The sequence below is a fragment of the Danio rerio genome, chromosome 1 (assembly GCF_049306965.1).
Source record: "Danio rerio strain Tuebingen ecotype United States chromosome 1, GRCz12tu, whole genome shotgun sequence".
Taxonomy (NCBI): Eukaryota; Metazoa; Chordata; class Actinopteri; order Cypriniformes; family Danionidae; genus Danio; species Danio rerio.
This window is the reverse complement of record NC_133176.1, coordinates 43257947-43281698: the sequence shown is the minus strand read 5'-3', so window position 1 is coordinate 43281698 and position 23752 is coordinate 43257947. Positions and strand designations below refer to the sequence as shown.

Below are 23752 nucleotides of genomic sequence, written 5' to 3'. Positions count from 1 at the left end.
TAATTTAGATTCATTCGGCATTTTCTTTGCTTCCTGTCTAATGTTTTTTGTTTGCAGAACAGACAGATTCTTATTAAGACTTTTTGAGCATTTAGCCTGTTTCTACAGTTTTAGTTATGAAGAAAATGTTTTTCAGCACAAAACACAAATATAGTAAAATTATTATTATTTTGCCTCGTGAATAAACTGATTTATTATTAACTGGCAGTGGTGTTTTTTTTATTCATTCAAGAATTCATGATATAATCGTAACTAAAATTACAGTCTTCAGGTATACCTTTTAAAAAAGAGTGTGCAAAAAATCCCCGGTCCTCAAACCACTCCAGTGTGAAGGAATATTTTCCTACAAGTCTCATCAAAAGCCTTTTGTTTGTATTGATTTTATTTTTGGCCTACGAAGTCTTACAGTTAACAAATGAACGCTGATTTGGTCAGCCACATTCACAGAAAAGCCATGCTGGAACACGAGCTGCTCTGTGTGGTAGTGCAAGATGACAGTAAAGACTGGAGGTAGGTTTAAATAAGAGATGTTTATTTGTACAGAATACAGAATAAATGAAACAATAAAGGAGAATGGCACTACATTAGAACAGCTTAAAAACAAATGACATGAGTATTCACTCCTTTAAAATTATACCACAACCTCATGTTTTCGGTTCATTTAGATGACTTTGGTCCATGTTTTATTCATATTTCAGTCAAGCATCACCCCAAGGTGTTTGGAAGGAGACTAAGAATCATCTTTCACTAACACTAACACATACTCACTGGCCACTTTATTAGGTACACCAGTCCAACTGCTCATTAAAGCAAATTTCAAATCAGCCAATCACATGGCAGCAACTTATTGCATTTAGGCATATAGACATGGTCAAGATGATCTGCTGCAGTTCAAACTGAGCATCAGAAGAAAGGTGATTTAAGTGACTTTTAAAGTGGCATGGTTGTTGGTGCCAGATAAGTATTTCAGAAACTGCTGATCAACTGGCATTTTCACGCAAAATTATGCTTAAGGTTTACAGAGAATGATCCAAAAAAGAGAAAATATCCAGTGAGCAGCAGTTCTGTGGATGCAAATGTCATGTTGATGCCAGAGGTCAGAGTAGAATAGCCAGACTGGTTTGAGCTGATAGAAAGACAACAGTAACTCCAATAACCACTCATTCAAGAGTTCACACTTAGCTGATAATCAATAAAGCGTATTTGGCATGCTGTCCCGGGAGAGAACCCTGAGCTTGTAATATCCTCAAGCCCAGGGCTCCCTCCCGTTAGAAGGGCGAGAGGGGAGTTCGAGGTCAGGTAGGTCTCGAAAACTCCCCTGCTTGTCACCGTGAGAAGTGTGAACTAAGGTTGTATTGGGTGATAATTTGTTTTAGTCAACTGGCTATGGTTTATGTTTTGGACGTTGGGAGGAAACCGGGGAACCCGGGGGAAACCCACGCGAACACGGGGAGAACATGCAAACTCCGCACAGAAACACCGACCGGCCCGAAAGGTTGGACCGGCGGTGTTCTTGCTGTGAGGCAACAGTGCTAGCCACTGGGCCACCGTGTCGCCCAATCAGAAAAAGGAGGAGGATGAAGGGGTGGAAAGGGGGGGGGCTTCAAGACGAAGATAACTGGAGTGACAAACTCAGGTTATTTATAATACTTCCCTAATCATCTAATAGGGCTGATTACGGAGCTAATAAGGAGCCAGCCGTGTTGATTATAAGCACGTGATCCTCTCGAAATTAGTTTATGAATAAACCACACTTACAACCAATGTATGCAGAAGAGCATCTCTGAACACACAACATGTCCAACCTTGAGGGGGATGGGCAACAGTAGCAGAAGACCACACTGGATACGACTCTTTTCAGCTAAAACAGGAAACTGAGGCTACAATTAGCACAGGCTCACCAAAATTGGACAATTTAGATGGTAAGATCAGAATATGGAGTCAACAACATGAAAGCATAGATCCATCCTGCCTTGTATCAACGGTTTAGGTTGGTGGTGGTGGTGTAATGGTGTGTGGGATATTTTCTTAGCACACTTTGGGCCTATAAGTACCAATTAAGCATTGTGTCAACCTGAGTATTGTTGCTGACCATGTTCATCCCTGTACAACCACAGTGTACCCATCTTCTGATGGCTACTTCCCAGCAGGATAATGCGCCATGTCATAGAGCGTGAATCATCTCAGTCTGGTTTATTGAACGTGACAATGAGTTCACTGTACTTAAAAGGCCTCCACAGTCACTAGATCTCAATCCAATAGATCACCTTTGGGATTTGGTGGAATGGGAGATTGGCATCATGGATGTGCAGCTGACAAATCTGCAGCAACTGCGTGATGCTGTCATGTCAATATGGACCAAAATCTCTGAGGAATATTTCCAGCACCTTGTTGAATCTATGCCATGAACGATTAAGGCAAAATGGGGTCCAACCCGGTATTAGTAAGGTGTACCTAATAAAGTGGCTGGTGAGTATACTAATGAACCGTGCTTACAGAGCAAAGGCACCAGATGCTGTACGAAATATACAACATTTGTGACCTTGAACCTCAAAACCAGTCATGAGTGTCAATAAATTGAGATTTATTATATAAAGCTGCAGGAAGAAGCTAGGATTTGATGTATGGTTTGTTCTTTTATGACAAAATTTGATTAAGATACAGTACAACTATTGGACATTATGTAATCTGAAGATAAAAGAAATTTAAATAGAGAAAAAAATCACCAAAGTTGTCCAAATTAAGTTGTCCAGATCTTAAAAATGCATATTACTAATCAAAAATTTTGTTTTGATATTTTTACAGTAGAAAAATTTTATATTATCATAGAATATCATAGACCATGATCTTTAATTAAAAACCTGATCAATAATTTTGACCCATAAAATGTAAAACATACGCCCATACAACAAAAGACTGGTTTTGTGATCCAGGGTCACATTTGTTTCTACATTATATGGGGAAATGTATCTATAATAATAATAGAAAAAAAAATAAGCCGACATTAAAGGACTGATCACCCAAAAATAAACATTTCCTCATCATTTAATAAGACTCAGTAAAAACAAAATAATACTATGAAAGTTAATGGCTGCTGCTTTCCTACATTATTCAGTACATCTTGTTTTAGTAAATGATGCCTGAATTTTCATTTTTGGGTGAACTCTTCCTTTAACTTAAGCTTAACACTCAGTATGTGTTAAAAACTTAGATGTTTTTACATGCAATACTCTGATAGCAAACAATTAAGAAACCACACTTAAACCAGCTAACCAGGGTCTTCAGTCTGACCTTCTATGCCAGTGTGTTGGAGTAGGTTGGAACTAAACTCTGCAGGACTTTGGCCTTCCTGGAGAACAATTACTAGGTGCTGAGCTTTATCTTCAGCCGACTGCCGAAATATATCCTGTAATTCCACATAATGATTTAAAGTCTTGCGGTTTTGTTTGCAAATTTTAGGATTTTCCTCTGGTAAATAATTCATAGTGTTTGCACCAGAACGTATAAAAAGGCATTTTGATTTCCTTTTCTTCTTGTCTAGTGTTGTGTAAAAAAGTTTCCTCTTAGTCAGTTTGTACATTGGGACAACGTCAATTTCAATAACCCACTTAACACTGCTGTCTGTACATTTTACTGGAACAAACACAGGGGGCCTAATACACGCCCTTGCAATGTTACTTTTACCTTTAAAGTGCTCCTTCAGACCCTTATCAAATTCATCAATATATTTATTCGGAGATGTCAACTCGAGCCCAATGATTTGTCCATGTTTGTACTGTGGTTCATCTCCAACACCAATGTGAATGGTTCCATTGGTTCGAACATTCATGCATGCTGCGGCAAACCAGAATGTTTCATTTGAAAACTTTTCTAGAACATCCTTTTCTGGCACATTACTTGTGTTTACCAGGAGTTTGTACTCATGCACGGGGTCAAGAAGATTGCTTGGACCAGTCTCAGGTGGAAGTATTTCCTTCTGCATGTATTGAAACGTTCCTGTGCGTGTATCAAACGGCCGGGGATTACAGAAACGAGTTATAATGCTTTTTGACTGCTCTATAAAGCCATCTGTGGTCTCACTTTCTACATTTTGTGTTTGTTGTGTTGTCAAAGATGAAGCCAGAGATTGTACACCACTTGTGCCATCTACTTCATCATGATTCTCTGATGTATCATTCAAGGACTTCCCTTTACCGTCTGTATGTTCATCTTCTGGGAGCCATGTCGTTGTTGATGTACCATTTTCTTCAATGCTCAGTTCAGCAGATCCAGTGGAGGGTCTCTCAGCTGCTGTGTTTTCTTGCTCAGAATGCTGCAATGCAGAATCTTCTACAGATGCAGTTGTGTCATTGGGGCCGTCCGAGGATGTTCTGAACAGGGCTACATTTTTAAGGATTTGAACAGCAGGTCCATGCTTTAAACCGGCATCCAGGAAGTCTTGTTTTTCAAACAGAACTAGAGAAGCTCCTTTAACATCCTCGTCGTACAGAATATCAGCATACTTCTGATCGACATTTGTATCTTTGAGCCACTGATGGACGTGATCTTTTGTCCAGTCTTCCATGTTTTTCAGCTCTTTCCATGTTTCTGGCATTTTTTCGTGTTCTCTGCTTTCGCCCTGCTGAAAATACAAAAGCCAAATGATTTTAAATGGATACTGAGTAAAAATGGCAAAAACATTTTTAAAATGTTAATTTGGACAGTGACCTTAGGCCTGAGCAATTAATTAAAAAGTAATCGAAATCGACATTCAGAACCTATAAACGATTAAATTTTTTGAGGTCGTTTTTTTCCTACTATTTTCCCTACCGCGTGTGGTCCCTCTCTGTTAAGGCTGATTTAATCTTCTGTATCGAGCGCACGAGTATAGTCCGGTGCAGCCTTTGCACGGTCGCATACCCAAGCACCTCTCAAAAAATTAAAGTACATATTGCGACAAAGTGCAGTGCAAGCTCTGTGATTGGTGGGTTTGTTGGCAGTGACAAGCGTGGGTAGGCAGAGAGCCGCGGGAGAGGAGCGAGCCTGTTGAGAAGAGCTACTTGGGTGGAGCTCACCTAAATGAGAGGGAGCTCCAGCTCCTCCTCCAATAAGCTATTTTTATGCGTACACTAGTGGTGTAGCGAATCACATCCCACAGTTCGGAACGCACGGGACCCGCAAATTAATAACCGTTTTTGAACTTGTAGGTTAATCCAACATTTATAACAATTGCAGAGAGATCGACTCCCCTGTCATTGAAATCACGTGTGGGAAAGCATTTTGGCTTTACTGTAAAATGTAATGATGACAGAAAGAGTTGTGGTGGGACCTAATTGCTTTCTTAGGTTATTAATTAAAGGTGTTTTCTGTCACTGATGTTTAACCTGCATTAATGCATTCAGTGTAAAGCTGCACAATTAAAGATTAAAAAATTGTAATGTCAATTTAAACCCGCGCAACATGAATGATAAATGACAATGAATTGCATATGTTTATTAATCCTTCGAAGCACTGCATTAAAGTTTGCGTTTGATCGAGATATTTAAATTTTACAGTTTTTTAGTTAGTTACAAAGAATGAAATATCACGGAAGTACTGGGAGCAGTCTATAGTTCAGATATAAACACGGATGTTTATGGTAAAGATTAAAATCACTGTTTAATGAAACCTGATGCTGGTGAATGTTGCAGCAATTACATTGCTTAGCCAATAGGTGGAGACAAACAACCCATCAAAATGATGCCACTGAATAGGTTTTCAAAAATGATCCATCTGTAATAAAACATGAAGTTTTATTTATGAATTGTTGAATCATTCATTGAATATGATCTGTTGTACAAGGTGTAGACTTCTATATTTAGCATTATCAGCAACAGTAGCAAAGATCATTTTTCATACTGAATTTTTTTGTTTAACTGGTTCTTTCTACATTTTTTTATTAACATAACATGTTCTAAGTTCTGTTTGTTAAAACCAATGGATTTTGCAGTAATATTTTCCTAGAAATGGGAAGCAAATTATATTTATTGAGTATATTTTGCTGATCCAAAAAATGGTCTAACCCGTTACTTAAAAACCATAGTGTGATCCGAACTGTGAGATTTGTGATACATTACATCTCTAGTGAACACCTACCCCACCCCTAACCCCAACCCCCAGTTACATCACTTGTAGAAGTGCAGCACACTTCTCAAGCTCAAGCTCCCCCTTGCTGGAGCTCAGCTCTGTCCATGTGGCTCTGCAGTGAGTACCACTTCAGCCTGTTGGAGCAAATGTTTACAAGTGTCGAGTACTGTGGAGTTGCTCCTTTTTTGTACACCTTATGATTATGAAGTTGTCGCCTATAGATGAGCTAGTGTTTGCTTCTTGAACATTAAAGCAGCATTCAGAAAAAACAAACCCCCCACAAAGAACCTCAATACAGGGTACATAAAAACCTGCAGCCAGCTAGCATTTTAGAAGTGTTATTGCAGAGCAACACAAACAGCTCACAGAAATATAATTCATTCATTCATTCATTTTCTTGTCGGCTTAGTCCCTTTATTAATCAGGGGTCGCCACAGCAAAATAAACCGAAAAACTTATCCAGCAAGTTTTAACGCAGCGGATGCCCTTCCAGCAACAACCCATTTCTGGGAAACATCAACACACACATTCACACACACACACTTATACACTACGGACAATTTAGCCTACCCAATTCACCTGTACCACATGTCTTTGGACTGTGGGGAAAACTGGAGCACCCAGAGGAAACCGACGCGAAGGTAGGGTGAACATGCAAACTCCACACAAAAACACCAACTGAGCTGAGGTTCGAACCAGCAACCTTCTTGCTGTGAGGCAACAGCACTACCCACTGCACCACTGCCTCGCAAGAAGTATAATAATATAATATAAATGTAATATAATAATAAATGCATGGCTAGGAAAAATAGGTCATAGAAATCACTTACACTATACAAAAATGAACGTAATTCAATAAATAACCACCGGGTGTCGCTATTTCATGCATTCAATTAAGCAGCAGTTCTTGTTATGATCTATCTATCTATCTATCTATCTATCTATCTATCTATCTATCTATCTATCTATCTATCTATCTATCTATCTATCTATCTGTCTGTCTGTCTGTCTGTCTGTCTGTCTGTCTGTCTGTCTGTCTGTCTGTCTGTCTGTCTGTCTGTCTGTCTGTCTGTCTGTCTGTCTGTCTGTTTGTCTGTCTATCTATCTACACACAGTTGAAATCTGAATTATTAGCCCCTCTTTGACTTATTTCTTCTTTTTTAAATATTTCCCAAATGATGTTTAACAGAGCAAGAACATTTTCACAGTATGTCTGATAGTATTTTTTCTTTTGGACAAAGACTTTTGTTTTATTTCGGCTAGAATAAAAAGCGGTTTAAATTTTTTTATGAACCATTTTAAGGTCAAAATTATTAGCCCCTTAAGTCTTCAGAACAAACCATTGTTATAAAATAACTTGCCTAATTACCTTAACTTGACTAGTTAACTTGATTAACCTAGTTAAGCCTTTAAATGTCACTTTAAGCTGTGTAGAAGTGTCTTAAAAATATCTAGTCAAATATTATTTACTGTCATTATGGCAAAGATAAAATAAATCAGTTATTAGAAATGAGTTACTAAAACTAATATGTTTAGAAATGTGTGGAAAAAAATCTTCTCTCCGTTAAACAGAAATTGGGGAAAAAATAAACAGGGGCTAATAATTTAGGGGGGGCTAACAATTCTGACTTCAACTGTATTTTATATATATATATATATATATATATATATATATATATATATATATATATATATATATATATATATATATGCGTGTCTGTGTGATGTATGTAAAATTTGGCCCGCGACAACGTTTGTTTTTTTGCATCTGGCCCTCGGCCCAAAAAGTTTGGACACCCCTAACCTAGAGGAAACCCACGCCTAAACTTTTTACTGTGAGGCAAAAGTGTTAACCACTGAGCCATCGTGTCACCTAACACTAATATCCCTTTTAAACGTTTGTGTGAAAGGTTGTTTAGGTGGTTTCTATGTAAATGAAAAGTGACATCAGAGCACATGTTCAACATGGAGGGAGTATAAGTTTTCATCAACAACACATGAAGAAACATCAGGGTAAATATTGCTTGATAAAGTGATATATTTGTTCTACGTCATTTCAAACATGCACTACCTTCAAAAGTGTTTTTAAAAAGCAAACAAAATTAAGGTAAATAAGAGTATTTTGTATACATGACATTCTAGTATCAATTCAAAGCTAATCAGAGAAGCTTTCTTTATTTTTTCACAATAAACTGTAGAAATGTCATTTCCACCACACTGCCCCCTGTGGTGGAAAAGACAGCACGTGGTGAAAATGACATCTATGGTTATAAAACACAAATTATATTGGATTGTGAAAGTACAGGGGTTGGATATTGAAACTGAAACACTGGCCAATTTAGTGTTGGAGATTTTATAGCCATTTAATTTGACCACTGACACACTTTGTGTTTTTGTATCACCCAAAGAATGTAAAAGTAAAAACAGTATGAAGCAATTCATTGATGAGTGTAAATCATTACCTTTTTGAACAATAGTATTGACAAGATTAACGCACCAAAGTTTCTTTAAAAACCGCGAGCGTGCAGGGCAAACTTCATTACTCTACGCACGTCATTCAATTTGACCAGCCTGGTAACCCATCTTCATTGATTGCACATTACACCAGAGTGTGAAAGATTAATAAGCAGAGTAATTGCACAATTTTGCTTAAAATATTGCAATGAACACAACGTTATGTCATACGGTGACATATCAGAGTCCAAAAGAGGATATATTTTTGGTGTGCTTCTCGCTAACGCATTGTGTGACCAAGACAGCAAGTCTACTTAATGTATCAAAAGCCACGGTATCCAGAGTAATGTCAGCATACCACCAAGAAGAAGAGCCACATCCAACCGGAGTAACTGTGGACGCAAGAATAAGCTAACAGGTGCTAACACTTATTGTATGCAAAAAAACAAAAAATACATAAAACCACAGCTGCCCAACTCACTGCAGAATTAAATGTGCAGCTCAACTCTCCTGTTTCCACCAAATCTGTTGGTCGGGAGCTCCATGGGGTCAATAAACATGGCTGACTGCTATAGTCAAACTTTTGCTCATTGTGCCAATGCTAAACGCCTGTTTCAAAGGTGCAGCACCAAAATCTTGGGCTGTGGACAATGTGAGAAATGCATTGTTCTTCATTGAGTCTTGAATCTTCTCTGTCTTTTCCACATCTGAGAGAGTTACAGTGTGGAGAAGCCTAAAGTCCAGTATGTTGTGATCAGTGATGGTTTGGGTTGCAATATAATGCCATTCCCTAGACCCAATACTGGTACAGTATTAGATGAAGCATCACTGCCAAAGACTACCAAACCTTTCTGGAGAACCATGTGCACCCAGTGGTTTAAACAGGGTATCCTGGAAGTGTTGCCGTGTATAAGCATGATAATACACCAAGACACACAGCAAGACAGAGTGGTTTGATGAACATGACAGTGAAGTTAAGCAGGTCGCACACCAGAAGCGCCGCTCGGCGAATCAGGAAATGTTTTCCTCCACCAAAATCACATAGTGACCTAAACACTATTCTGCAAGAAGAACATCTCAAAATCCCTCTGGCCACTGTGCAGGACTTTTATCTGTCATTCCTGTGATGAACTGACGCTATATTGTTCACAAAATGAGGCCCGACACCATTTTAATAAATTATTGTGCTTTAAAACCAGGCATTTCAGTTTCATTGTCCAAGCCCTGTAGATGTGTAATCCTTTTATTTTAAAATAAATTTATATAATATATAAATTAATGTGCTTTTTTAGATCAATCTCAGCCTTACACATGCAAACAAATGTGTGGTTATGCTTAATAATTTTGGAAATTGAGTTTAATAAGTGTGAGTTTAAGAATTTATTAATTTTTCTAATAAATATCTAATGTTTCTCTACGTGTGGGTTTCCCCCTCAGTACAAATACATGTGCTATAGGTGAATTGAATAAACTAAATTGGCCGTAGTGTATGTGTGTGAATGAGTGTGTGTATATATTCATTCATTCATTTTCTTTTCGGCTTATAGTCTCTTTATTAATCTGGGGTCGCCACAGCGGAATGAACCACCAACTTATCCAGCATATGTTTCATGCAGAGGATGCCCTTCCAGCCACAACTCATCACTGGGAAACATCCATACACACCAATTCACACAGACACACACATACACACACACACGCACACACGCACACACACACACTATGGACAATTTATCTTATCCAATTCACCTATAGCGCATGTCTTTGGACTGTGGGGGAAACCGGAGCACCCGGAGGAAACCCACGCAAACACGGGGAGAACATGCAAACTCCACACAGAAACGCCAACTGACCCAGCCGAGGCTCAGACCAGCGACATTCTTGCTGTAAGGCGATTGTGCTACCCACTGCGCCACCGTGATGCCCCGCGTGTGTATATTTATATATATTATAGTATTTTACAACACTTGCTGATTAATGTAAAAGCAAAATGTAGTATTAATTAAAGGGAACTGATACATTTTAATAAATACTGTAGTGTACACTGTGGTGTATTAAAACCTAATATAGTTGTAATAAACTTAGTAGGCCAACATTATTGAGCAATTTGCTTATATTACTATAGGTTTGGCAACTAGAGATCAGATTAATCTAAGTACTTTATTATAGTATGTGCGGCATGGTGGCTCAGTGGTTAGCACTGTCACCTCACAGCAAAAAGGTTGTTGGTTCAAGTCGTCAGTTCTGTGTGGAGTTTGCATGTTCTCCCTGTGTTGGTTTGGGTTTTCTCCGGGTGCTCTGGTTTCCCCCCTTAGTCCAAAGACATGTGCTAGGTGAATTGAATAAACTAATTGGCCGTAGTGTTTGTGTGTAAATCATAGGATGTGAATGGGTGTGTATGGGTGTTTCCCAGTACTGGATTGGAGCTGGAAGGGCATCCGCTGTATAAAACATTTGCTGGAAAAGTTGGCGGTTCATTCTGCTTAGGCAATCCCTGATGAATAAAGGCACTAAGCTGAAAGAAAATTAAGAAACAAGTTCACTCAACTTCACAAGGCTAAAAGTTCTCGTAGTTGAAGAATTACGCATGAATTGCATCATCATCATATGGGCTTTATCAAGTTCAAGTTTTTGATAACATTCAGACTGTTTGAAAACTAAACTCGTTATATTTAACAAACAATTAACAAACGCGTATATTATTTTAGCCTATGTTGTCGCAGGTTACAGGTAAGCAGTAGCGGCGCAAGCTTAAATGGCGCTCTGGGCAAACGACGGTCGTGCCGCCCTCACGGTGTCTCCATGCCGCCCCTAGCAAGATGCAGATGCACATTACCCATGCCTTAATCCGCCACTGCATGCAAGTTATGCCTAGGCTACTGTAAGTAACAGAAGTCCACTAGAATGATAAGAGGACGATTATAGAACTCATACACCTAACTTAAACTTACTTTAATGCAGTTTGAAGTATTGTTGGGACTGGGAGTACGGGCAGCTTCTCCTCCACGGGGAAGCGCTCTCAGTTATCCGCACGTGCCCGGTTTCGACAGATGTTGTACGCGGTATTTCACCGAGCACGCAGTATATATGCCTAGTTATTAATATACGTTGGTGTATTAATGCTAGTCCTGTTATTTATTGTCACGTCAACGTCTCCTCTCTCGCCTTCTGTCTGGCAAGGGACGTTCGCGCATTCAAACCGCGCCCACGGTCATTGTACAGCCTATCTAGGAACGCAGATTACGCCATGACAATATCCCACATCTCTATTTATTTATACCATTAGTGAGTATCTTGAACAAACCTTATATTGCAAAATAATTGACCCTTTAGTCTTTAAAGTTTTTAAATTAATTTGATTTTATTGTTTGTCTCCTGCTACTTTTCCCCCAAGCATTTCTTTTATGGAAAACATGGCTGCATGGTGCATAAGTTTAGACAGATTCAGTATGATGAATATGGTGATCCAAAAACTTGCTGTGTTGTTGTACATGTAGTAGATGTATACCTGCAACATACAGTCACCGGCCACTTTATTAGGTATACCTGTGTAACTGCTCCTTAACTCAAATTTCTAATCAGCCAATCACATGGCAACAATTAAATGCATTTAGGCATGTAGACATGGTCCAGACAATCTGCTGCAGTTCAAACTGAGCATCAGAATGGGGAAGAAAGGTGATTTAAGGCCGTACTCACACTAGGTACAGTTGCCTCGAACCGGGCCAAAGCACGCTTGTCCCCCCTCCCGTCTCCCCTGACGGCCCGCGCTCACACCACAAATGGGCCTTGGCATGCTTACGTCATCGCTGCTGCGCTGTTCAGTAAGAAGCGCTCTCTCACTCAGCAGCACAGTGGAGATTTCTCTAGTTATATCGTTTCAGTCGTTTAAAATGCAGTGACATGCAGTCAAATATTTCGCCAAACAGTCCTTAGGGATGCGGTGACACGCAGTCAGATATTTCGCCGTACAAATCCGCCACTTTTGGTGCTGAAAAACAATCATAAAGCTCTCTGCAGGGATGAGGAGGTCTGCTGAAGCCACACAGCTGTCTTTAATAATCTACTGCAGTTAGCGATCACTGAACAGTAAGAATGATTAATAAATCCACATGAAACAGCCCCGTAAAAGACACGTCTCGCTTTCAGTTTCGGGCTTTTGCGCGTTTTGCACTCACACACAAGTGTACCGTGCCAAAGCCCAAGTGAACCGCGCTCAGGCACACCTCTTCCAACCGGGCCAGGGCCAGCCAAGTGAACCGTGCTTGAGCCCGATTCAGCACACTCACACTTCTCAAACGATCCGGGAAACGGGCCTGGGCCAGTATGGATGGCATAGTGTGAGTAGGCCCTGAGTGACTTTGAACGTGGCATGGTTGTTGGTGACTGACTGGCTGGTCTGAATGCACAACATGTAGACGACCATACCGGGTTCCACTCCTGTCAGCTAAGAATAGGAAACTGATGCTATAATTCACACAGGATAAACAAAACAATAGAAGACAATAGAAGATTGGCAAAAACGTTGCCTGGTCTGATAAGTCTCGATTTCTGCTGTGACATTCGGATGGTATGGTCAGAATTTGGCGTCAACAACATGAAAGCATGGTTCCATCCACCCTTGTACCATTGGTTCAAGCAGGTGGTGGTGTTGTAAAAGTGAGGGGGATATTTTCTTGGCTCATTTTGGGCCCATAAGTACCAATTGAGCACGGCCTACCTGAGTATTGTTGTTGCCCATGTCCATCCCTTTATGACCACAGTATACCCATCTTCTGATGGCTACTTCCAGCAGGATAACGCACCTTGTCATCAAGCGTGAATCATCTCAAACTGGTTTCTTGAACATGACAATGAGTTCACTGTACTCAAATGGCCTCCACAGTCACCAAAACTCAATAGAGCACCTTTGGGATGTGGTGGAACAGGAGATTCGCATCATGAATGTGCAGCCCACAAATCTGCAGCAACTGCGTGATGCTATCATGTCAATGTAGACCAAAAATCTCTGAGGAATATTTCCAGTACCTTGTTGAATCTATGCCACGAAGGATTAAAGCAGTTCTGAAGGCAAAAGGGGGTCCAATTCCGGTGAGTGAGTGTAAGTAGGCTGTATCTCAATGTCTTGCCTAGTCAGCAGTCACAAGCTGCGTCCCAAATCGCATACTTATGCACTATTCTACGCCATTTTGTAGTATAAATAGTGTAAGAAGTGCGTTCACACTGAAAACACTAAAAATAATAAGAGCACTTCAATTACCCGGATGATGCACTCATTCAGCCGCTAAAATGAAGTGTGTAATGATGGACACTTCACGCACTCAACGACTGCAGGTTTGCTTACGTAGCGGAAGGGGCGGAGCTATCGGGCGCACATGTTGAATAACTTTATTTATTTTGGATGGTGAAAGCAAAATTCTCCTACGAGAGTGATTATAGCGCCTCACGATGGTGAATGCGGCAATACTCACGGCAGGTTTTATTTGATAGTTTGGTCATTTATTTCAATGATTTGGCAACTGTCAAACGTCATCAGGGAAACGGTTTGAATTTCCGCTTAGTAAAAAAACATTAGTGTGCCATTTGGGACAACACTACATACATATACTTTCCTGTTGAGTGTGTAAGTGCATAAGTACATAGTGCATGAGTGCATAGTGTATAGTGTGCCATTTGGGACGCAGCTACAGTGTTGCACAGTAAATGGTTGGCGCTACAGAGCACAGAGCACAAAAACAGCCAGACACAGGAAAAGTTTCTTTCCCCAGGCCGTCAACCTCATGAACAGTTAAATATTCATCTACTGTGCAATAAACATGCACTACTTTATATAACGCACTTGTACACAGCACCTTATAACGATACACAATATAATACTTTCTCATACACACTTGTACACAGCACCTTATAACCTGTATATTTATAACAAATCTGTACATACAATTCAACATCCAGAGATTTTGTCTAATAGCACTGTTGCCTTACAGTTTGCATGTTCCCCCCATTTTGGTGTCGATTTCCTCTGGGTGCTCCGGTTTCCCCCACAGTCCATAGACATGCGCAATAGATAAATTAAATAATCTAAATTGTCTGTGGTGTATGATTGTGTGGGAATGATTGTGTTTGGGTATTTCTCAATACTGGGTTGTGGCTGGAATGGCATCAGCTGCAGAAAACATATGCTGAAACAGTTGGTGGTTCATTCTGCTGTGACGACCACTGAAATCCGCTTGTTAAGTGTGATGTCACGCGGAGCGGCTTCCGGGTCCAAGCGCTCTATTCAACTGAATGGGGAGATTCATGAAATGGTAATAATAAACGTTTACAAAGCGATTTAATACTTTCGAAAGTCACGATCGCAATATATATGTCCATGCCTAATATCTGATGGCCAAAAAGTGATTCATGGTTTTATAAATTGTTAAAATTTTGGTATTTGTTATGCAGCAAGCCCAGAGATTGTTGTGTACACTATGAATTTATGTAAAATTAACTTTAATGTGTGATAGGAATAAAAAGCGATCATAAGCGATTGACGTCTCCACTCAAATGAATGGCGGCTTGGACCGGGAAACAGTATACATACGTCACAAACACGTCACCACTTAACAAGCGGATAGAGAATAAGCTGAAGGAAAATAAATGAATGAATTATAGTATGGTTCAAAACACTATAGTATTTACTATAAATTACTAATGTGGTAGATTTTTAAGTGATGGTATATGAAAAGTCTCCATAGTTCTGCTACCCAAGTTTAACTATGGCAGTTGTAGTAAAGCTGCTATTACATTATAAGTTGAACAAAAAAAACTGTCCATTTTGTTAATGAGATAAATGAACTAACACCTTTAGCTGTCTTGTGTTCATTGAAAAAAAGCATCTGCTGAAGTCTTTTGAAGATACAGATATTTATACATACTTATATGTTGTCACACAATCTACTTTATCTCAGTTATTTACAGACAGGCTTTGACTTAGAAACTATTTCAATGAAGTATCTATGTATTTATATCTGTGACTAGCAAGGCCATGGGCATATAGTGAACTATATTGCTTGAATGCTGTGTTAATAACTATGTACTTTGAGAAACATAGTGTGGTAACCCTACATAAGGACATAAATAAATGCCAAACAAAATACAATATCATAATGCTTGCTAATTTGTATGATAAGTATTATTTTATCAAGAGTAATGATTATCACTAGCAATGATTTTGACAAATACAGTAGAGATTCAAATTTAAAAAACAGCCTACAATTCCCTAAATGTCATTGCATGTTTAGTTTTATATGATGAAGTAAAAGAGAGGTTGTTATAGGCACACTTGGCACATGAGTTACATGTATTTTGAAACAAAGTATTTGCATTTTTGAAAAAATACAAAAAATGTATTGTAAATACTATAGTGTTTCAGCCATAAAAGAAAGTGTGCTCTACATTAGAGTATTTACACCTCTTCTTTTACAGCTAGAAATCAGTGGAAGTGAACGAGACCTAAACAAACGAGGTTCTGATGGCTGCGCTTGCTTATATGTAAAAGAGTAAGGTCAATAATATGGTCAATTTGCTATGGATTACTATTGTATTTTTTTTCATATGGGCAACTAAAAATATTTAACTCATCTTCAAATATACTGCTCAAGAAAATAGTGTGAACACTTGCAGATACATTGTGGTATTTAGGTTTTCCCTTTATTTATTTTTTGAGCAGTACATACAGTGCTCAGCATACATAAGCAAACCCCATTTTGAAAATGAATATTTTTATCCATTTCTCAGTGACTATGGGTAATATATATTGGTGCAATTAAACTAAACAGATTAATTAAAAAGATATATGTATTAAAATAATATTGTAGACACAGAACATCTTTAAAAATGGAAAGATAAAAAGTTAAATTTATGCAAAATATTGCAAAAATAAGTTACAAACTACTACATCTCAACATAATCGTATATATTTTTAAATCCCTTGATTTTTGCTATTTTTTAAAATTCAATATTTTCCCTTAACATATACAGGGTGGGCCATTTATATGGATACACTCTAATAAAATGGGAATGGTTGGTGATATTAACGTCCTGTTTGTGACACATTAGTATATATGAGGGGGCTCGTAAATAACTAATGTAAGAATAAAGTTACGTTAAAACCAAGCACACTGTTGTTTTTCGTGTGAAATTCCCAAGAAGTTTTTTTAAGGTGTATCCATATAAATGGCCCACTCTGTACATTCAGGTGTAATAATTTTTGAACTGTTATTGTAAGTTATTTTGCTAGATAAGCTACAGTTTTGGCTTCAGTACTGACTAATCTGATGTATATGCACAAATATAATATTGTATAGCTTCCTATTAAAAATATGAATTGCACATATTTGTGAGGGGTTTACTCATTTATGCTGAGAACTGTATAGTACACATCAACCACAATGACCAAATTAGTACAAAAGCACCTGTTTTATTTCTTTGTATGATAAATAACAGCATGAAAAAAGGACATACAAATCACTCTGTACAGTAACATCCAGTTCTAAACACATATGTACAGCTACCATATTGTTTACTTCATAAACAAAATGGAGGGCTACATTTCCACATTAGCATTCAGTAGTTTATGATTAGAAAAGTCCTTACATTTTCTGTACAAATACATAAAGTACTATTTGGGTTTATATTTGAAGATTTGCATTATACACTGCCACAACAGCTATATTTTTGTTATAATTTCAGTAGATACAACAGTACATGCTAAACACAGGCTTCTCTGCAACTGAGTGCAGCATGTCTTCTTAAATGGAAATAGTTTGCAGGTTTATCGTAAAAGAGATTAATGAAAGACTTTGTCTAGGCTACATATATTATGGTGCTCTTTTGAGCTAAATAGCTGTGCTGTAAATAGTGGTGAATGTGTGAATGCGTCTCTCAGGACAGCTTAAATAATTGACAATTACAAATTCCTGACAATATCTTCATATTATTGCACAACCAGATAGTAAATCTGAAAGATTTAATCTGATTTGATAGTTGTTTTTTCTTCAGGTTTCAGAATGTATTAGCTACAACGCTAATCACAAAGATTAAATCTTTCACACACTCTTTAAGTTTCAAGATTCTTTTGAAAAAAGTTTTTACTTTATCAAGAAATGACCAACCGTTCTGCACATCAATCTTTTGCACAGCTTGCCATCGTGCCTGCTGTTCATACATGTTGTCCAGTTTTTCTTTTGCCTTTAAAAACGCTACACGTTCAAGAGTAGCTTTCAGAGCTTCCGTTTCCTTCTTCTTGTCTTCCTCTTTCTCTCTCAGGATGTGCTGTTTTTCAGCCTCGATCGCCCTCTCTCGCTCCAGAATTTCACTGATGTAATGTTGGCCCTCATTGCCTGTCACTATTTTGTCAACATCGTCAAACAACTTTAGGACTTGTTCAGGATTCTGGTCTTCATTATTAAAAACATGGAATCTTCCACCACAGGTTTTGATGAAGCGGAGCAGTTTAGGACTGTCCCGTATAAATCTGTGAATATTTTTGCCCTTCAGTTGATCTCCATGAGTGAACAGAGCCATGGTGTACGTGGAGGACTCTTCACCAAAAATGTTTTGAATGGTTTTAACAGCTTCTGCTTCTTCATCAGTGAATCTGCCAAGCTGAATCACAACTAAAAACACATGTGGACCAGGAGCTGAGAGAGGAAGGCATTGTTTAATTCTGTCCATCAGCTCATCTCTTGTTAGGCTGCTGTCAATCAGGCCTGGGGTGTCCACAACTGATATATTTCTTCCATGTACTATTGCATTACTAGTTTCACATCGCTTAGTCACAGAGGAAGAGGAGATCTCCGATTGAAATACTTTCTTTCCAAGGATGGTGTTGCCTGAGGCACTTCTTCCTGCTCCTGTCACTCCGACCAAAATAATCCGGAGCGGTTCATCTGAATGATTATTAAGAAGAAGATCATTCATACATGAATAATACTTGTTACAGTATGCATTCACAATACCTTCATACTTGTTAGTAATCTTGTACTTGACATTCTGAAGGTATCTGTAACACTTTACAATAACAATACACAAATAATGGTGTACTAATATTAATGTTACTTTATTCAGGGTGTCTTATTAAAAGCTGATCAATAAATTTAGAGCTGTTTCATTTTACAAGGCATTAGGTTTTGTATTGATATGCTAAAGTCTGCCTGAATTTAATCTCAAACATCGGGATGCTGCGTAGTTTATTAAATCGGTAAAATCCTGCTCGATTTGACGTCACGCTGCTTTGTTTACTGCAGTAACCAGGGCAACACTGTTATTTCTACTGTTTTAGGCACCACCTGGGGGATTAGCATTTTTATTCTGTATATGAATAACATTTTAGTTTAGGATTAGCTTCTTACAATCGGTATCTAGTAAATCCACTGTAAAGAATGATAGCACCAATTAGTTACAACTTATATATAACCTAATATTGTGAGTTAACTTATCACAATTGAATGTCTTGACATATAACTTTATATATATAATAATATAATATAATAATATTATTACTTTCATATAAAAGATTTACTTGGCTGAACTTATTATACATATATATTAGTTACGTCTATCAAACATCTGAGCTTTATAGTACAAATATGTGCAAATGAAAAGAATACATTTTTAGTGAAGTTTCACAAACTAATTCCGAAAGGAGCACATGATATGATTGACTGCAGCTGGTCCCTATGGCTAATCATTTGCTAGCCAATCGAATTTTTCCAAATATAACATAAATATCCAGCCTAAAGCTGCGGTCACACAGGGGTTTTCCTCTCATAGACTTCTATTCATACGCACGCAAATGCGTCAGACCAGAAAACGTGGGGTCTTGTGTCAAGTTTCGCAGGTTGTTGTGGTGCAAAGTTCACGCTTGGTGACTCTGACATGCAAAATCGCATTACTTGACTGCGTGAGACCAATTGGGAATCAAAACATGATCTCTCTGGACAGAAATTTAAAACATGGAGCAATCCCTCGCTTTTTAAAATGTCTAATAAGCTTGTTTAATCCCGCCCCTTTTTGCAGCGCCACACGACAGAATATCGCATCCTCAAACTCTAATGTGACCGCAGCTTAACCTCATTCCTATCTTCTTTTTGAAAAATTATTTATTTAATACTTTAACTTAAATTTATATTTGTTTACTTTTGGATGACCTTATATGATGCAAGTCTTTCTGCATGTTTAGACTTTGATTATGCTGGTAAAAATGGCTTAAACAGGTTGACAAAATTTGGGAGTGTTTGGGATCAGTTTGGATATTGAACGTGCATTTTATGTTAAATATTTAACAAAAACCAAGTGTGTGTACCTACTCGTTTTTATTTTTTAGGCATTTTTCTTTGTGTATTTGGGGGGGAGGGGTATTGGACAGTTTGGCCTGGAAGCATTCAGGTGTATGGCAACACTAACCGTCATTTTCTCATTTTAAGGTTGTGGTGAGGTTTTTCTCAGATACATACTTCATTGGTGAAATGTGTATTTGCAGACTTCAATCTGTTTTTAGTATTAAATTAACCATGGTCCATTAGTGGAACCATTGGTCATTCTGATAAAGTGAAAGTAAGTAACATCAAGTATGGGGTGACATGGTGGCACTGTGTTTATGTCACAGGGATACAAGTTTCCTCCAGATGCTCTGGTTTCCCTCACAGCCCAAAGACACAAAACCGTAGTGTGTGTGTGTGTGTGTGTGTGTGTGTGTGTGTGTGTGTGTGTGTGTGTGTGTGTGTGTGTGTGTGTGTGTGTGTGTGTGTGTGTGTGTGTGTGTGTGTGTGTGAACGAGCGAGTTAACAGGCAACTAAGTTAAGACAACTTCAATATTTAAGTTCACTAAACTTAAACCATGTCTATTACACTTGACTTATAAATTCCTACAGTGTAAAAAATGATATAATCAATTAGTTTTGACAGCATGTTTTTAGTTCATTGTAACCTATTAAACTAAGTTAAACATGTTCTGACTTAATTTTATTTTAATTTTCATTTTAACATAATATAAGTTGGATGGTTAATTTGATTTAGCTTAAAAATTTAGGGCAACCGATTTTCTTTACAGTGTATCCACATCATTCTTAATTAAAACTTATCTATTTTAACTTAGTTAACTTAGACCACGTCCATTAGTTAAGACAACTTCACTATTTAAGTGAAGTAAACTTAACATTTTTTAACACTTCGATTTATTTTAGAGGTCGAAAACAGCTCGTTCTGCTGCTTGATGTTGCAAACTGACATTTTCTTATATGATTTTGTCTGTATAATCATCTAAACACTTATTTGTAGAGCAAGTAGTTTGGTCGTTTTCTGCGGTTTATTATCCCTAGTCATTTCTGCCATAAGCAGATGAATTGGAAGTTTTAAAACAATCGCAACAATGAGCGCACTTCCACATTGAAGAATAAGTTCAATGCTGAAAGTTAAAATGTCGCCGATGTTACAGGTTGAATCCTAAAGTGGCAATGAGGTCTTAAAATGCATGGAAAGAGTCTTAAAAGATACTGAACTTCACAATTTATATACCCTGTTATTATGAACTAGTGATGAGCTAAGGCAAGGCCTAATCAAGTAACTTTTAACTACAACATGAATCACATGGGTTAATGTGTGAATAATGGCTACCTTAATTACTTGTGAGTACATGCTTTTTTTTTATTAAACACTATAGTTTAAGCTAAATGTAACTTGGTCTATGAGAATTCATTAAAAGTGCAACTTAACCAGCATGAACTCATGACCTGAACCGGAAGCTGCGATGTTTTTTTTTTTTTTTTGTATTATGACGCAGTTCCTAGAGAAACATAATTTTAAATGAGCAAACAGTGGGCGTGGCTTATTTTTTCTACCGCTGGCTGAATGGATGTAGTAGTCCCTTAATTAACAAATGTGTACTAACAAGTAATTAAGGTATAGCGATTATTCTCACACAGACTTATGTAATTGTAGTTAACATGAGTTCTTGATTAATGCATTCTCTAACTCACCAGTAGGCCTAGTTCATAATAAAGTAAGGTTTAATCTACTTATTAGTATCTTTATGTATTGTTATTGTGAAGTATCACAAAGTCATTAATTAAAAGATGTATGGTATCTATCAGTATTTTTACACACAAGATGAAAAAGTGCAGTACCTAAATGGAATAGTTGCAAACCACTGGAATAGTTGGAATTCAAATTTTGTTGGCCATAGTCCTGAAAGTTAGGTACATTGTATTGATTAAGGTTTCAGATACATAAAATTATGCTGTAGTTTCACAGTCAATGCTTTAGCCTAGATTCACACTGCGTCCTAACGAACAAAAATTTTGAAGGTAGCTACTAATTCTGACTTCAACTGAATATAGAGCCAAGTATTCAGAATCAGCCTATGTTTCATATGATATTTATGTAAAAAATATAGATTATAGATTTATATAATTACATATTATTATAAATTCTAATATTTAAAAATGTTCATAAAAAAAAAAATCATGTCCTTTTTTACAGATATGTTGTTCCTGGTCATGACACTTTAAATTAACAATGTTTGCACCTGCATCTTTAGATAACTGATTAACTAAACTCTTCAATTTATGAAAATATAGTGGTGGACAGTAAAAACACATTAAATACAATACAGCCAAACAAAAATATATTCAGACATCAGGTATAATTTTTTTTACATTTTACTAGTTAGTACAGGACACTATAGTTCAATTATGTAAGTGAGAACAGCAAAATTAAATAAAATGTACTACAGTATACAAAAAAAATGACAGCAAATTACTAATATAATTTGAATATTAATTTTAATATTAATAATGATAACATTTATATTTATTGTAATTTTAAAAAAAGAAATATTATAAATTACTTAATTATTTTTTGCAGGAGGAGTTTTTAGGCTTCCTGCGATTTAGAAAATTGGCCAATACTACACTACTATAGACAAACTATGGAGTATGAAGTCAAAGAATCATAAATTCTTATTACTTACCTGATAAAACACTCCTACGGCTACAGCAAACAGTGGGACTATTACCAAGCACAAGCACAAAGTTAAGCCTCTTGAGATATTTGATTGTTCTCCACTAGAGGTCCCCGTGATTTCCATAACCACCAAGAAAGCAAGGCCAGAAAGTGCCACTTTTCAAGAAAGTGTCGTTCCTGCTTAAATATAAAAATGTGAGTCAATTAGTTAATGTTTTAACAGATAAAAACAACGCTATTCAAGTAAATTATAAAGTTTTAAACCATAAACACACGACGAATTCCTCAAGCTTGATTCAACTCGTTTTTGTTCATCCCACATGAGTTGTGTTTAGTTGTTTCTGTATCTCTATTGAAAAATCTTTATTTACCTTTGCATCCAATACAACATGTCTTATTTTCACAAAAGTAATTTTGTAAGCTGTAAGCATTTAATCACCCTCAAGTGATTTCAAACCTTTAAACCATTCCTGTAAAAACATAGCCTTATATACATTTCTGGAGATTGTGAATTTTGTAGCCAGACAAACCTATGGCTCCATTTCGTCTTTAAAACGACCGCTACGAGCTGTTTATCTCTGCGTGGACTGCTTTTCTGCTGTTACCAGTTTGTCGAGTAGCTCGCCGTGTACATCGGAGGATTTGAGATGCAGAGATGAGTTGACCACGACGATTGGGTTCGAGTCCTGTGAAGAATGGTTCCAGAAAGCAGGTAAGACAAAAACAAAAGACAAAAAATTAAATAAACAAGTAAATAACAGGGTGAAAATGTGGTAAAAATCAGAAAATGTGGTAAAAATCAGCCTGGTGCTTTTGAAAACATTTGCTTGGGTTTAGGTGAGGAGGAGGGTGGGTCAGTCAGTCATTCAGTCAGTCGACAGCGGTCTTTGGTGAATTTACCAGAGAAAAGCAGGCATGAATGGCGCTCGCCGCAGAGAAATTTGACCAGCGGCCTGGTGGATTCGCAAAAAAAAAAATTTAGCTCCTGGGACGTATTTGGTGTTTCTCCAGAAATGTATATAGGAGTGCATAATCAGAATTAGCCTAGGTTGCACACAACACGATAAACCTAATATTACGAGATGCGTGCATGTTCTGTCTCACCTTTCACCAGGTTCCTGCTGCTGTAGCGTGTCCTTTTGTCTCAATTGTTTTCTCTGTCATTATATAGACACACATTAAAGAA

The 23752-nt window shown here is 37.6% G+C and overlaps 1 protein-coding gene across 8 annotated transcripts in view; it reads right to left on the bottom strand.

Moving 5' to 3' along the window:
- Positions 1-511: 511 nt before the first annotated feature.
- The window catches only part of si:ch211-113e8.9, a 28929-nt gene continuing 5688 nt past the window's right edge, over positions 512-23752 (bottom strand). For 2 of the 8 annotated variants that reach the window (XM_073952859.1, XM_073952851.1), the window contains 6 exons: positions 23671-23723; positions 23467-23519; positions 23097-23252; positions 22574-22743; positions 21729-21789; positions 17004-18494 (listed from right to left, as the gene is read on the bottom strand). In XM_073952859.1, coding sequence (XP_073808960.1) covers positions 17608-18494; positions 21729-21789; positions 22574-22690 — 1065 coding nt within the window. In that variant the 5' untranslated portion in view covers positions 22691-22743; positions 23097-23252; positions 23467-23519; positions 23671-23723 and the 3' untranslated portion in view covers positions 17004-17607. Of the gene's footprint in view, positions 4622-17003; positions 18495-21728; positions 21790-22573; positions 22753-22830; positions 22916-23096; positions 23253-23466; positions 23520-23670; positions 23724-23752 lie in introns of those variants that run through there. The other 6 variants (XM_073952870.1, XM_073952881.1, XM_073952885.1 and 3 more) reach the window with 6 other exon arrangements.